The sequence below is a fragment of the Epinephelus fuscoguttatus genome, linkage group LG7 (assembly GCF_011397635.1).
Source record: "Epinephelus fuscoguttatus linkage group LG7, E.fuscoguttatus.final_Chr_v1".
Taxonomy (NCBI): domain Eukaryota; kingdom Metazoa; phylum Chordata; class Actinopteri; order Perciformes; family Serranidae; genus Epinephelus; species Epinephelus fuscoguttatus.
Window position 1 is genome coordinate 22,000,426 of NC_064758.1, and position 17,102 is coordinate 22,017,527.

Below are 17,102 nucleotides of genomic sequence, written 5' to 3' on the forward strand. Positions count from 1 at the left end.
TAACTAAGTACATTTACTCAAGTACTCCACTTCATTTTGAGGGACTTGTATTTTTCTTGAGTATTTCCATTTTATGCTACTTTATACTTCTTCTCACTGACATTTTATAAGCCAGTGCTGTACTTCTTACTGCACTTACATTTATTTACTTACATTCAAGCCAACTAATAACTCATGATGTATTATTAGAGTAAGCCGCGCCTCTACGGAAAATGGCAAACATATTGATTTATTGATTACTGCACTGAGTGTACAACTGGATAAATGAGACTGTGATTAGACTGCATGAGTTGTATGAGAGTTTAAGGGTGTTTTTATATTGCTGATGTTAACCCTGGTTCCAAATCAGTCTATGAAACAGTACTATTGTCCGTGAAGACATGAGAGAAAAGCAAAGTTTTCTTCATAAATTCAAGGTACCACAACATGACTAATTATTATACAAATGGTTATTTTTTGGGTGAAATATTCCTTTAAAGTTATGAACACATTAGTGCATCAATAATGATAATACAATAATATGATACTGTATAGATTATTCTGAATTGTGCCACTCTGCATGCTGATTAATTTTACTTTTGGTGCTTTCAGCTAATACTTTAGTACTTTTACTTAAGTAAGACTTCGAATGCATGATTTTTACGTGTAATATTTCGACATTATGGTATTAATATTTTTACATAAGTAAAAAGTCTGAGTACTTCTGTCACCACTGTCATACCCCCTCTTTACTTACAGACCACAGACTAACTATCCACTGGCAGGCATGAAACACGTTCAGTCAGTAATTAAAGGAATGCAGTGGTTTTACCAAACAGCATTTGTTGTATTGCCAAATATTCCACATTGAGATTTGAATTAGTTGAAAGAAATCAATATCCCATGTCCAGAGCTTATGCATTCAGACCAATATAATTTTCCCTCATGAGACAGTGTCGAGTGTTGACTGAAACCATACGGATCACATACTTAATGTATATGTTTAATAGAGATGAAATTTCATGTCACAGTTATAGTGGCCAAAATAATCACGGTTATCAGTATTATCGCAGTATTATAAAAATGGGCTGATGAGTTCAAAAACTGCTGATACACACACTGAAATAATTTTACATAGTTTTATATTGAAAACCACAAATTACATCAGTAGCACTATGTCCCTTTTGTTTGCATTAATATTAGTAAAATAACAAAGCCAATTCCTTACGTAAACATATGAAAACCATATCAAATGTGCATGAACATTAAAGATGGCACCATGTTGCTGACTTCGGTTGATGCTGGACAGAATTTACTGTGAGCTTTTCAAAGTGCAGTAAACATATATGGTTTGAATGATAATTAAAAACTGACACAGTAATTTTAATCATTAGGAAGTTTACCACGGTTTATAGTGAAACTGGTAACCATTTCGTCCCTAATGTTGAGTCACATCGGCACAAACCAAACTTTGTCCTGATAAATCTTCTCATTTGACCATTGACATAAATCATAATAAATGAGACAAACAACGCCGCCTCTTTCATAAAAGTGTTTATTTTAATTTCCTGTTGGCTCCATCATATTTGTACAGTTTATCACTTCAAAAAAACTTAAGTTTCTGTCTCATCGTTATAGTCGAGCATTTCCTTCTGATTGTGTTGTCAGTTTTGTGCTGGAAGCCGCCGCAGTTCCAGTGAGAAACACAGAGGACAGATTGCTTACACCAGTGGTCCCAGTTCACTGTAACAACAGGATTTTATCTACTGGATTAGATCAGCAGCACACAACACTGAGAGAGGAGAAAAAAACAACACACATTTAAACACCAAAAATCTACATATACTCTTACTTTACACACACACCCATAAACACACACACACTCCCTTTCTGTCTCTCTCGCACACTCACATTCACAGTCACTCAGCTATTTTGATTGAGAACAACCACACACTAACACCAGAAACCAACAGACACCAAAGTAACATTACCTACAGTACAAAAATCAAAAAATATCTCAAAATATACAATTATTATTTACAGCTCAAGTATACACCCTGTCACTCTTACTATAGATACTCAGTGTGAATTTATCAGAATGTACATCGATATGTACAGGTTAAATACATCGTCTTAAATACTATAAATATAACTATGGGTTTGGTCACATAAAGACTATTTGCACAGCTAAATAAATACACTATTACTCTATTTTTGTCGAGTTAATCACAGTAAATCAACTGAGTTAACCTCTACAAGTTGCTTCAAAGTACATAATGCAACACAGCCGACACATGGACGAGACAAAGAGACCCTGGAGTTTATTTTGTTGTTTTTTTTAAATAAGATATATCAGTGCTAAATGCTAACACCTTGCTACTGATCAAATTAGAACCAATACGAGATGGCTGGTGATTTTACCACTGTGCACAGTGTTTTTAAATGTTAGAGGCAAAGACCTGCTGTGCCTGGAGTGGAGACGTGAGAACTCCTTGGCAAAACTGTGCATCATATATTGAAACAAACCAGAGGTTTAAACATGAAGATGCTGTTTCCAAAAGACTATATAAACATTGTGTTTTGATTGTGCTCTCTCCTCCACACCAGTATCAGCTCAGGTTTGCCACCTCTGACATTTGTCACGTATTCACTGTGCAGATCAGTCTGTAGCTACAGCACACACTAACGGTGCACCTCTTGTGACAATGGCAGTGCATTTCAGTGTGAAGACTTAACCGCCAGTGACCCCTCTCAGGATGCAGGAATCAGACCATAACTAACATAATCTACAAGTTTCATCATCCAGTTTACCCACACTGACTCTATGTTTAACTCACTGACTGGTGCTTTCTCACTAAGACATGAAACTCCTTTGTGCTCACTTTCCTGTGCTTCCATTAATGTGCTTTAACTCTCAAAGCTGCAGGTGAGGACAGGTGAGTGCCTTCACTTACGGTTATGTGCTACCTGTGTCGCAAGCCGATTGGCCAAAAACATTTGGTTCCTTGTGCATGTTATCACAGTAGTCCTGCTAGATGTTAGCGATTGAACAGGTCATAATCTGACTGTGGAGTGTTTACATGTTCATCTGTAACATCTTGTAACAACACACTCACATTAAAGAGAGACCATTTCACTGTGATTTATGGGGAGACGAGAGTGGAAAGATCCCTTTGTTCCTCTAGTGTTTTGTTTTTATAGAGGTTTACATTCTCATAGTGATTTATGACTGCACTTCACTCCCCTGTAATGCAGACTTTCTCCACTTTAACCCTTTTATTATTATTACAAAAACAGTATATGACATCTGGACTGGGTGTCAGTACTCAATATCTATTCGTAATTGACTGAAACAAACCAAGCAGTATTGAAACTTCTCCAGTGAAATGATATTTGCATTTGATCCTGTTTGTACCCAGACAGAAAAAATGACTATTTGTATGGATTTGCTGGCTTTTAATAAAATGTGTGATTGATCAATTAGCTACGACCCATATGGTCTGTGGTTTGGTTGTGTATTTGATGGAGCTGGCAGTTCAGTGTGCTGAGATGCCAATATGATGTTTGAAAGCATGGCTATACTCCACGCCTGTGATGTCTGGTGGCGTTTTACATAATGAAATGCTTCCATTCACATGATGGGTATCGAATGAAGTAGAAAAAAAAACTCTTGGTATTGGTATCAATTTAAGGGTACTGGTACCATAATTTCTTTAAACGATACCCAGCCCAAGTGACAACATAATCTTAAAGAACATACAAATCTATGAAATACAGGAGGGAAATATGATATGATATAAAATCAGTTTTTCTGGTAGATCAGCAGGGAATTATATGATTCATCACTTCAGTATATAACGTATACACCAAGCAATATCTCCCAGCTACTGTAGGCACTACTAAGCACTAGGTACTGTAGCCTGAAACCTGAGCAGATATAAGACATCATATGACCCCATGTGACAACAGTGTAATAGTGTGGGTTAGCACTTATATTATGTAAAGTAGGGAGGACCTAGCAGGGCCAGCTAATGGCATGGAAGCATGAGTCAACACTGGTGCGATAGCAGAGTAAAATTCACGTCAACATGGTTTTGACGTCCTAAGATGAAACATTAAAACTTGTTAAAATGCTTACATTTTAAAGATCAGCTGAACAAATGCACAAGAAACTGGATGTTTTTGACAAAGTGGCTTGTGATACATGTGTGTTTTGTGCCTCTGAGCCCTCCATCTCTTCCTGTATAAATATTGCTAACCAATACATATTCTGTGACAGCATTCCTGTGATTGATCACAAAGCTTTTGTCAAGCCTGAACTTAAATAACTCCAGGGTCTCTACCTAATTAAAGTGCTCAAGAGAATGAGACGAGACATTGGTCCAAACTCTACATTGACGCACCACATGATCGAGAAAACAAACTGACTAAAGCATAAGGCGAACAGACAACAGAGATGCTGTTCAGGCACCAAACAATGTGACTGACTGTGCTTCTCACTACATCTGTTCAGTCTCAAGTATTGGTGTTGTCTCAGGGAGGGGCCATGAGACAGAGAGAGTCACTGGCTCCTCCGCTGGCCGGCAGAGACACCCAGTGGTGAAATCTGTGTATTACCACTTATTCCAAACATTTATGTCACTGCACATTTTCCACATTATACCTCTAAACATACATTGTCATACAAGATTATACATAAAAAAAGGCTGTAAGTTTTCACACCTTAGTTCACAAAAAGACATCAAAGTGTAAATCGTAGTGCTTATGAAATGATGCCCATAGTGCGCACAATTTGAGGAATGTACAACAATTAAACCCAAACATCTTCCTCTTAGTGATGACGTATGATAAATCCACAGCGTGGCATGGCAGTAAACCTCTTACTCAATGCACTGTGACAACATCAGAGATATATATTCTTGTAAGACGTCGACAGTAAAATGTCTCATCTGCGTACTGCTGAACAATCAGCCGTGCAGGTGGAGCAGACAAAGCAAGGTGTCCGCTCTCCTCTTCCTCCTCCACATCACAAGAGGATCTGTATCTATGATGTGTTGCCACGGCTTCCCCTGGGTAACGCAGCTCTATTTTTAAGAGGCAGGGTCAACGGCGGCTCTCATTCAGCGGCAGACGGCACACTGATGCTCGCACACATGCACATCTGCACGTACACACAGACAAAACTCACATTTTCCAATTCCTTCCTGGTGTGCCTCTCTAACACACACACACACACACACACAGATGAGCGTGAAACCGCTCCGCTTATCTGTGCTGGTGCACCGCCACCCCTGTCCTTCTAAGGCGTTGATTAAAATGGAAACGCTTGATTAAAATGATTGATTCAAATGGAAAAGCTTTGTCTAGACCAGCTGGGACTGGAACAGCGCAGAGACGATGTGTGCAGTGCTCCTGGCAGCAGCTCCAGAGCCTCGTTTGTCGAGGAGAAAGGTTGTTTAAAAGAAAAAGTGCTGCTCTGTGTTAAGGCTCAGAGATGCTCTAAAATGGTAGCGGGTGTCTGTTCTTCGTGTTCATGGAGAAGGAATGAAGAGGCAGAAAAAGTTTCCCCTCGTTTTTGCACTACTGTGGTGTATATACACGATTTACGGTGACATCTCAGACGATTGCACAACACGTATGTACAGTATTCTACATCAGTGGGGAAAGTAGGGATAGAAGGAGAACCACAGTTTACAAGGACCCTACTTTGACTGGTTATTATTGCTGACGCATGATAGGCACAATAAAGATGTGTTTGTGTGCTTGTAACACTGTTTACACTATCAGAATCACTTGGTACATACTGTTATGGATGCATTTCTAATCATTTTGTTTTTCTAGATGAGAAATGTTCTCATACAGTGATACAGATCATGAAAATATGTTTTTTTTATCTGACTCTCCTTCCATCCTGTCCCCACACATAACAATCCTCCACAACTGAACCAGAATGAGATGATGATCTCAGAGATCTAGGAACATCCAGCCGTCTCAAAAAGAACCTTCTCCAAACTGGTAAACACACGATTCAGTAAAGCATTTCAGCCTTGCACACACCTTAACCTCAGCCAGAGCTTATCATAAACAAAGCCTGTATCTAAGCCCTCAGTGGACCTTTCTAAGTTTCATTCCTTTCTCTGCCCTTGTAATAGGCTGACACATGGAAAAGGTCGACATATCTGGTGGGACTCATATTCCCATGATCCCTTTATTACGGCTGGGATTGGCAGCACGGATCCTACAGCAGGGAAGAAGGGAAGAACCGTATGCGAGGAGCGTAGGGGCAGAAAAGGGGGGATAGAGTGACTCAGCTCTGGGGGTTAAGGTGTGATGAACGCTGCAACGACTGGCAGTAGATTTCCTCTCCTTGACCTCCTCTGTTCCTCCCTTTCTTCCTCTGTCTCCCTCTCACCAAGCAGGGCCGGGATATAACGGACGGGAGGATCTATGAGCTCAGTGATCATAGCTCAGATTCAGGCGAGCCGATGTTCTGGTAGCCCGTCTTGGTGCTGGTGCCGTAGTTGGTGTTGGTCATCTCGTGGGCGCCACCGGGGCCCAGGTATGCGCGGTGGGCGGGCATTGGGGAAGGAGCCTCGCTGGGGTTCTTGCTGAGGATGAAACGCTGCTCGTCCTGCTCTTCCAGGTTAGAAATGTCCTTCATCATGCCTTTACGGTAGGAGACGGACAGCTTATTGGAGCCGTCTGAGATCAGGTTGAAGTGGCGGGCGATGAAGACGAAGGGTAAAGGCAGCATGGCCACTACAATGAGGGAGTAAGCCATGGCTAAAGCCCAGGGAGGGTAGCTGTGGAAGCTCTCTGCGCCCTGGGAAACAAAGAGTGCAGAGAAAAGAGGTGAAGAAAAAAACAAAGAAGGATATCTCCTTTCTTTCTTTCTTTCTTTCTTTCTTTCTTTCTCACATGAACTAGAGCAGCACTGACCTCAGCCTCCACCCAGGCGTTGTATCCTGCAGGACTGACGGCCATCTCGATGACAGTGGCGACAATGAGCACCAGCAGGATGGCCGGCGACACGTACCTCCACATGTAGTAATAGAAAGAGTACGGCCTGAAACCAAGCATGTCCTCCAGGTCCTGCATAAACCTGCGAGATGGATGGAAAGAAGAAAGAGTGGGAAGGAGTTTCATTGACGTGTCCCAGTTGGCAAATGAGCAAGCATGCACCACACCAGAGTCCTGAGGCATGTTCAATCTAAAAATGGTGTGCATCATTTTGCCACGGTTTAAAAAACAAAACGACATGTTTCCTTGAAAAAGTGTGCACTTGTACTACGTTCTTGTCTCAGTAGTATTAGGTCTGTGCTTGTGTACAATTCTTGTTTTTATTTCACACTTGCTTTGGCAATGTACCTCACAGTATAAAAGGCAGTGCACTTGAGCAACACAGCAGGGTGTTCAATGCACCACAGTTCCCGTGTCAATACACATTTTGCTACATTTTGTCGGGGCAGAATGCAGCCCTGGATTTCACCCATCATTACTAACTACACCTGTGCAGTACGTCTGCTGTGAAAAAGCTCCATTGTTTGTTGTTATCTGTCCCGGCTGTGTCTGCTCACTTACTACTACTGTTCATGTACAGATGCTCAGTAGTTAGAAGTAAGTTGAGATTTTGGACATGTATGAATCTATAAAATGTGAAGCACTGAGCTGTGGGATTGCTAGAAGGAAGTAGTTTTAATTATGTATTTGGTTTTGAAACAGACCACAGCGCTCTTTTCCCAAACTGATCTGACACACTGTCCACATGCTGCCTTACAATTAATTCTATTCAAATATGGCTTCAATTTTCAGATGAGTTACCTCTTAGTGCCGTAGATCCAGGCGACAGAGACGTTCTCCAGGATCACCACCACAGTGAGAGGCAAACCAGCTGAGTAGTCATCAAACATTGTGACAAAGTAGTTCCCCGAGCGCTGCACAAACAGCAGGCCTAACAGGAAGGCTATGATACAGCAGACCACTGAGAAGGGGAGGAGAAACATCATCTGAGTACCACAAATACTTTAACTTCACCTAGTACAAGATAGTCTGATAGGCAATATTAAGACGGTCAGCTCACCACACAGGATCTCTTTGCGGATCTTGAAAGCATCCAGGATGGGTGTGGTGATGCCAGTCATCGTGCCGATCATGCTTCCCAGACCCAAGTTGATCAGCATGAAGAAGAACATGACCGACCAGAAGGGACTGGCGGGGAAATGTGTCATTGCCTCCGTGAAGGCGATGAATGCCAGGCCAGTGCCCTGAACCGCCTGGAGGACGGAGAGATCGAGGTGGACGTCAAAGGTGGCTAATGATGGCTAATGTGCTGGATAAAATTAGTGCTCCTGAGTGGAAGATGACCCACTAAACTTCCATTTCTGGGTTCATTAATTATAGTGCACCCATTTAAGGTGATGTGCTCATCCAGAGACACTTTTGGTATTATGGTATTTTTACCCCTCCCCACACCGTTATTTTTTTATATAGTGAGACTTCTATTTTGTATCATCACTTAAACACATCTTGATAGCTTAACACATTTATTCAGAAATACTCAGAACAATCACATTCTCATTTCAGCTCGTAAATTCTCTCTTTCTGACCTTGTTGAGTTCGTCCTCCAGCACACAGGCATCCAGACCCAGCTGGTCGAAGGCGTCCTCCTTCACCGCCTTAATGATGCCGTACATGTCTGCGTAGTCCTGGGCGGACAGGTGGGAGAAGTTGATGTGAGGAGGGATGAGCTCTTTGCTCAGCACACCTGTGTTTAGAAAGCCCAGAATCTTCTCTGCATTCCTGCACACAAACAGTATATATGGAGGAGAAAGACGTGTTAGTGAGTAAAGGTCACAGTAAAATCAGCTTGACAAAGACAGATTGATTGGGTAGTATTTGTTACAGGACGACACACTCACTCGACAACACACTTCTCGTTCATGACGTTCGCCTTGAACCCCAGAACAGCAAACACAACTAAAGTGGCAAGGATGGAGGTAACAAAGTTGATAATGGAGACGAGCGCTGCATCAAAGTGGCAGTTGTTGTCTCGCTTGTTGTAGCTGGAGAAAGCGATGACGCCTCCAAAGCCCAGACCGAGAGCGAAGAAGACCTGCGTGGCTGCTTCTCTCCACACCTGTGGCTCCAACATCTTTTCCAGCTGGAGAGAAGAGAGGGGAAAATGTCATATTTTTTGTCATTTATCATCTTAAAAGACCTTGAACACTGATGTTCTCCCCTCATGTAGCTTCCTGACAGTACTGTATAAGCTACATAGTCGGCTTCCATTAACTCTTGATTGAGGCTCCTGTATATCACCCTGAGAGAAATACTCAAACTACACCAATTATTTACAGCTGGCCTGATATAACAAATTGTTTGAACACGTGGCCATGCACTATGTATTATTACTAACAGACCCACATGTTAGTCTGTGGCAACTGCAAGTGTGACTTCTACAAACAATTCTACAAACTTCAACTCAAAGCAGAAAAGCGCCCCACGTCATCTCTTTTTTCATCATCTTTTTCCCCATTGTCCAATCGGATGATTTGAGAGGCGACGGGTCTTATGTAGTAGTCACGACAACAAGTTGACAGTTGGTAAACAATGGAGGAGATACTAGTGGAAGTAGTTGCTGGATACCCAGAGTTATACGGCCTGACGATAGACAGCAGGTTGTCAAATTGCCCTCAAGCCATCCTAAAATATGCCTGGTAACGTGCATCATGGAGGTGAAGCTCCTGGACCAACTGGTGGTACTCCCCATTATCCACCCTCTTTATTAGCGTCTCTTGTACCCACACAGATCTCTGTTTCCCTGTGTCCAACAAACTATTTGCTGACAGCCTCTCACCCTCAACCAGAGCTTCAGCAAGTACCCTCTGCCTCAACATTTTAGTAACTAGCTACTAATTACTGTCAAATAACTACAATAAATAAATAAATGGCAGATTGATTACACGGGAAGTTAAGAAAAGGGAGGTTAGTCTGTGGTTGCCTGGCATCAATAAAAGGTGCAGCAAGTGGTTTTTTTTTCCACTAGTGGCATTTAGTGGGGGGAAAAAAAAGGCAGTGCAGCACGCCTCCCATTTTGTAACCTGCAAAACGCTTTCTGTGTGATTGGGGCCATAGGCAACCATGCTGACAGAGCTAGGGTTTTAATGCCAAGGGAAACTGGAGGGTTGGCATCATGACATTGTTCTGCCACCACGGGTAAGGATACTGGTATAAGATACCATATGAGCGCAGTGCAGAGCGGCGGCAATTAGCTGGCCTGTGGGATACACACACAGGGACCTTAAATGCACCAACATGTCTACCACAGCTACCACCGAGAAATTACACAGTACACACACACAGACAGAGTGTGACTTAATTCTCTGCTCAGGGTGCCATATACTCCACTATATCTATACATAGCAAGTAGTTGTGTGCTGCTACATTCATGTTCTCTGTTGCATACAGCTCCTTTATTAAGACATAATGCAACAGTAACAGTACTCCTATTGTAATATACTGCACTCACATGTGATATCCACAAACTAATTCACATTTCATTAATTAATTTGTGGAGCAAATAATATGGTAATTGCATTTGTTTTGACAATATGATATGACGCCATATTCCTTTGTAATCATATATATTCACCACTAGAGGGAGACATCACCTCAACACACAACTCAATGTGAATATTAATGATATTCTTGTATGAGTGGCCTTGGTGGTAAAACAGCTAAAACCATCAACCACAGCTGAGCAGTCTGCATATACAAAGTGTCACTGATGTTACATACGTGTCTGGCAAACAGTCAGTGAATGAGTGATCAAGGCCAAGACAACAGCCAGTTTAAAAGGGAAGTATGCCCATTTTCAAAATTCATACATATTATTCCTATGGTCTAAGACAGACTAAAAATATCAGTAAACATGAACAACTCTTTCTCAAATCCAGAAACTAGGGTGCTAGAACTAGGTTATAAAGTCTGGATGCTCCATAAACAATGAATTGTTAAAGATGTTACAGATGACAGTGAAATCACCCAGTGGGGAATGTTCAGAGTATATGGGAACATTTTCTGTTTCAGAACGTGAACACTATCATAGAAAAAAGCTCACTTGGTAATAAAGACAACACAAAGTCAGGGCCCCGTTCATTGTCCATGGAACAGGTCCAGATTTTATTCCCTATGACATCAAACATTTGAGACTTACTTCTCTGGTCTGCTCGGGCCATGGAATTAAAATACTGGAATTCTTAATTTAGGTGGTGTTCCCCTTTAAGACTACATTTCCCGCTCCAGCACGCCACAATTACACTGTGGACAACCACAGCAAAGTACTACATACGTATTATTATTAGGCTACTGTAAACATATCTCCAAAACCTACTGCTTATTTGTTGTTTATCTCTCACCTTAGGGGTGAACATGTGAGCGATGCCGTCCACCGCTCCCTTCAGCATCAGACCTCGCACCAGGAAACAGAAGAGCACCACATACGGGAAGAGAGAGCTGAAGTACATCACCTTAGAGAGACAGAGAGAGAAAGAAAGTCAGGTCCATTACCCAGTGTTGCCATGGACACGCTTCTCTGAGGCCTCACACATGAACGAGGACCAAACTGTAACCATACACACACACACAATGAATCAATCCCAAAACTGCTTTGTGTTTGCTTGGCACAGAATCTGTGAAATCTTACCAAATGTGGAGAGGACTCCTTGAGGTTTGGAGAGATGAGTCAAAAATCCTTCCTACAGCATTTCGGGGAATCATTGCAGTACTGACGATGATAATTGGATTACTACGTTTAGTGTTTAAAAAACCGTGTCAGACCTTGGCGATCCGTGTATTTTCCTATTGAAAATGTGGGCTGGATGTTGGGCTGTGGTGCATGAGTCACTCTCTGGATCGAGATTACAGGATGTTGTTGCAGTTGTTGCCAAACGAAGCATTTTCCATCTGCATCCTGAACCGGTCTTTGCTTGGTTCAGTTTAAGCTTATTAATGTTGCATGTGTCTCCTCCATAATATAGATGAGATCCAAAAATAGACTAGTGCTGATGAGAGGCTTTAGCATCTCACCTTTGACTGAAAGGCATTAGCAAAGTGAATAAAACACTCGCTGATATGGAGGAATCACGGATTAAAACAGAATTCTAAAAGCTTTTGTTAAAATGATTTATTGTGTACATCTTCACACAGAGTCTGCTAATCTCTATAGTTTGCAGGCTCAGCCTCTGTTGTGAAGCCATGGAGACCCCGTACCTTCCCAGAGGACTGGATGCCCTTGATGACAGCCAGGCAGACCAAGATCCAAGCCACCAACAGGGACAGGGTCATTTTCCAGTTCAGGCCGCCGGTGTCTTCGATGGAGCTGGTGATGTTGAGAGTCTGGCGGTACCAGAAGTAGGTGGTGGCTGAGCTCTTCTCACACTCTGGCTCCACAACTGCAACAGCACAGAGGAAAGAGAGGGAAACAGCATTAACAGGGGAGTCTGCACATACGCAGAATAAATGATGGATATCTGATTTGATTCTAAGGAAACGAGAGATATATTTTTTTTATTTAATCTTTCAGATTTATAAAGCTGGTGGTGGAAAATGGACTGAGTTTACTAAAAGTAGCAAAACTACAATGTAATACCTTGTTTTCAAAATTTGACTAAGAGTATAAAAGTATGAGCAGCAAAATGTACTTTAAAGTATTAAAAGTAGGGTATACATCATGCAGAAAAGTTCATTTTAAATGCTGTATTCATTGTATTTTATTACTGATGCATTTGTGTGTAAGCATTTAATTTTTCAAGACAACAAATTTGCAAAAACCTCCCCCTAACAACAATTTGTAATGTAGTAATGCATTTAAGTTATGCATTGACTTGAGGGGGAAGAAATAGTTTCTCTGAATTAATGGGAATAAAAGCAATAATCTACCTATGGATATCAGGGAAGCTAGCTCGCTAAATATCTTTCAAAGAAAGCTAAACATGTATCTGTTCACTTTAGCCTTTAACTAGCTCTGAATTTCCTGATACAGGTCTGAAACTCTGTTTTGTTCTTTAATTTATAGTTTTACAACTCTGTGAGTTAATGAATCAGTTAGTCCATGTTTTAAACTGTTTTAAATGTCCTTTTATATTAAATTGCCTTGTCTGTTGTATAGCCATTATGTCTATTTTCATGTGAAGTACCTAGTGCTTATACTGCCCTTACTGTAAAGCACTTTGTGCTGCATTATTTGTATGAAAGGTGCTATATGAATAAAGTTTATTATTACTCTTATTATCGTTATCTTGTTAATTTAGAAAAACAAGAGCAGATTTTTTTCTCAAGTGAATGCATTACGCTTCTATGGAAAAGCTTTATTTTCTTTGTTAAAAGAAAATATTTTTCAAGACTTGAAAACAAGCATAATTTTTCTTTTTTCAATGCAGCATTATTGTTGCTCTTACTTCAAGATACTCTGGTATGTTTCATTGAGCAATCATCTCACTGCACTGTCAGACTCAATAACTGACAAAAATTATTCATTAATAAAAATACTTTTGACTGTATACAGTAAACTGTATGTCTGTGTTTAATAGCCTGAAATCTTCTTTCATAATTGCTGTGCACATTACCACCACCTGTCGCTCCGTGAAATAATGTGATACCATTTACAGCAACATGTATTGTGTCACCTAGGTGTGTGTGTGTAGATGTGAGTCTATGCAGTCATGCATGAGACAAGCAAAATGAGCACCCACTAATTAAAATGTTGCTTCATAGCTCTACTTGTCAGAAACTCCACAGGATATCTTTAATATAAAAAGTAGATTAAAGATATCCTAACCCTAACCCTCATGTGAAGTACAAGTACTTCATAACTGTACTTGACTAAATGTACTTACTGTACTTCTATCTTTGCATACAGCTTAACTGAATCCAGCTCCACAGCATTCCCACAGCATTCATAATCATAAACAGAGTCGACATCCTGCCCTCTAATGTTTATTTAAGCTGATGCCCTTTACTCTGCCAGAGCCTGCATGTGCCTCCACCACAGGCTGCCAGCTGCCAGCCATTCAAGGTACTACTGACACTGTCGGCCAGCTCATACTATGTGGCAGGTCTCGCCAACAGTAGGATGACGTGCACAAACACTTTTCTGTTAGCCTGCAGAGCCACTGCTGCATGACTGCAGAGCTACAGCGAGGCAAGCTGATTTAATGCAAAGACACGTCCTGCAGCTTTAAGCACAAGCGTACGTATCACTGGGCAGCCTGTGTGTCTGCATCTGCTGAGATACTCTGCTGAATATGGAAGTGTCTTGCAGGACTCTGCAGTATTCATTTTTCCTCTATGTGGCGTCGAGGGCTTCACAATAACAAGTTCTTTTCTATGGGCACTTGTCTTTTGCCGCACTCGGTTACAGCTGTGTTGTGCACTCACTGGCTTGGGTTCCATTTCTCTGGATGGGGCATTCAGCCCAAGGCAGTGGATACTGAAAAGACTGGAAGAAATAGAAGATGCTCCAGCCGATAATCACATTATAGTAGAGGCCCACAAAGCCGCAAACCTGAGGGGGTGAGAGAGAAAACAGCATTACTTATCACTCCTAGAAACAATCACTATGTCACCATAAAAATACACAATCAGCACAAGGGACAAACAGCATGCAGTTTGTAGAGGTGAATGCCTCTTCTTGAGTCAGGGCACAGACGCTGAGCACACAGCTTAAGTCTGAGTGTGGATGAATTATTAAGCTGTTTGCTCTCAGCAGCCAAGGCTGGGGTCCTCTATGAGAAGGTATTTATAGCTGCTGAATCTCCCTCTGCCACATCCGGGCTGCCACACGCCTCACTGCCCCAGGCCAGGCCTCTCCCTCCCCTCCTTTGCACTAGATTGATGAAATCACTATCAGAAGGACTGACAAACAGCAAGACTGACGCAATAGATCACTGACTGTTTTAGGCCGATGACGCTGATGGGACGGGTACATGATGGGTCAGTACTCCTGCAGATGATGGGGACAGATTATGACAGTGATCTGCACTGGTCTTTGCATGCCGCTTGCTGTAAAGCATCACAGGGATGTAATACGAGCAGACAGAGGGGAGTCCAGGAGACTGAGCTCGACAGCAAGTTTGTTGTCGCTGCACATAACATGACCAAATCTGAGTCGACAAGTGAAAGTGAGAAAATTGCCAGTTTAGATTCAACACCAACGACGCTGAGTTGGTGTTTAAACGGGACAAAAATGCTTTCTTTATTTTCTTTCACATATATAATGTAGGATCCTCACATTAAACGTGGCCAAAGGTTCAAATAATGAGATAAACCTATATATAAAATTAATTCCTGTGAGCAAAAACATCAGGCTTCAGCGCGTTCTGAATACTCTGTTTGCAAGGATTTTACTACTCTTGGGACAAGCTGACTTTAGCTTGGGATGTATTTCCTTATATGGTCATCTTCCCCAGGCACGCTAGTGCAAGTGTTACATTATGTAGCCTACACTGCCACATAAAGCTACGTGCTAACATCAGGGAAACATGTAATCTTGGTTGCTGATGTTGTAAATGTCTCCAAAATTTTGGATCATAGTTCTGTTGGAACGTGTCAGGGTGTGTTTAAAAGCTTTATTAGTGATTTTTCGCCGTAGAAAGCCCCGCTATCCTCCTATCCATTTTTTTTTTTGAAGGGGCCTTAAAGAGAGAGAGTGTCTCAGAAGGTGAATACAGGTCTTCCAGCACAGACAGCTTGAGGGAAAATAAAGTTTTTTCTGAACATTAAAGCATGTAAACATGTTCTAGTAGAAACCCAAAATATAAATATGAACCTTAAATGAGCATAATAGATCCTCTTTAATGATCTTAAATACACACTGTGTTTCTTCAAAGCCTGCTGTAATCCTGAGTACAACAACTGTGGTACAACTGTTAATGACATTTTATATAAAGGATCGTAAATTCTCACTAATAGGTTTATAAATGGTTAATTAATCCTTTATTGATGCTTAATTAGTTGGTGTGTATTCTCTGAAATTGCAGCTCCGTTTATTGTTTTACAGCTTCAATGGCTGACTGCAAAAAATGTGTCATGGTTTTTCCACTAATAATAAGACATCAAATATTAGCAGGTCATTAATGAATCAGCCTTCCTCCAGCAGGTAGCTCAAACAGCTTAATGAAACAGGTTCATTCAAAGAGACAGGTGAGTGGAGAGAGCCGCTGTGGTCGAGTTAAATTCATGTGCCTTGAAATATATTCCAATGGGAAGTTTCAATTTCACGGGGAAAAAGGTTTAAAAATGCCCACAGAAGCTTCTCCTGCAGCAAAATCCACTTCACCACTGGACATTTTCTCCTATGAAAACCACTGGATTATACTGTAATTGACATGATCTCATGCTGTGAATGAAATTATTCAAGCCAACAGAGGTTTAAGTGTTTGATATTTCAGTGATAGATTTGGGGTGTGTGCAGTCAACCCAATCACCAGAAAAACATGTTGGCATTATACATTTCTAATAACCACAGATGTGTTACATTTGTATGTTTCATAGTGGTTATGTTGAAACTTTATGCTTCTTTACATTTGAATTTTCAATTTTATGTTGTGACAATGCTGTGGTTAATGTGTGGTGAGGTCTAGGCACAAAAAACACTGGGTTAGAGTAAGGAAAACATCATGTTTTGGCTTGTAAAACCATGGACATGTCCTGAACTCTTGTTAAATAACACACTTTAGTTGATCTTGAACAGTGGTCTGCTGCTTGGCAGCCGTCTCACTGAGGTGTCAGGTCATCCCCTCCTCCTCCTGATGAGAGACATGGCTCATATACATGTAACATGAACTACATCACTTTGGAAATGTTGATGTGATACATCCAAAATGTGCAGATGTAACATATCTGTGGTTTGCAGTAACGTACAATGCCAACATTTTATCCTGGTGACTGGGCTGGTGCAGTATCACTTCACATGTGGGCTCACAATCTGACCATGAAATTGTTTTAATTATTAATTACAACATCTTATTATCGATCTGTACATTAATAAATCATATCTAGAACTTAAGATGGCATTGTCGGTTGGTTGGTTGGTCCACCACTTTGGCTCTAACTGAAATATCTTA

The 17,102-nt window shown here is 41.2% G+C and overlaps 1 protein-coding gene across 1 annotated transcript in view; it reads right to left on the reverse strand.

Annotated features, from left to right (window-relative positions):
* Positions 1 to 1,626: 1,626 nt before the first annotated feature.
* slc6a17 (solute carrier family 6 member 17) overlaps positions 1,627 to 17,102 on the reverse strand; it is a 29,162-nt gene continuing 13,686 nt past the window's right edge. Inside the window, exons 4-12 of the mRNA XM_049581554.1 lie at positions 14,416 to 14,542; positions 12,250 to 12,431; positions 11,397 to 11,507; positions 8,898 to 9,139; positions 8,586 to 8,778; positions 8,060 to 8,252; positions 7,801 to 7,960; positions 6,919 to 7,081; positions 1,627 to 6,802 (exon numbers count right to left, since the gene is read on the reverse strand). Of these exons, the coding sequence (XP_049437511.1) occupies positions 6,440 to 6,802; positions 6,919 to 7,081; positions 7,801 to 7,960; positions 8,060 to 8,252; positions 8,586 to 8,778; positions 8,898 to 9,139; positions 11,397 to 11,507; positions 12,250 to 12,431; positions 14,416 to 14,542 (1,734 nt within the window). The 3' untranslated portion in view covers positions 1,627 to 6,439. The remainder of the gene's footprint in view (positions 6,803 to 6,918; positions 7,082 to 7,800; positions 7,961 to 8,059; positions 8,253 to 8,585; positions 8,779 to 8,897; positions 9,140 to 11,396; positions 11,508 to 12,249; positions 12,432 to 14,415; positions 14,543 to 17,102) is intronic.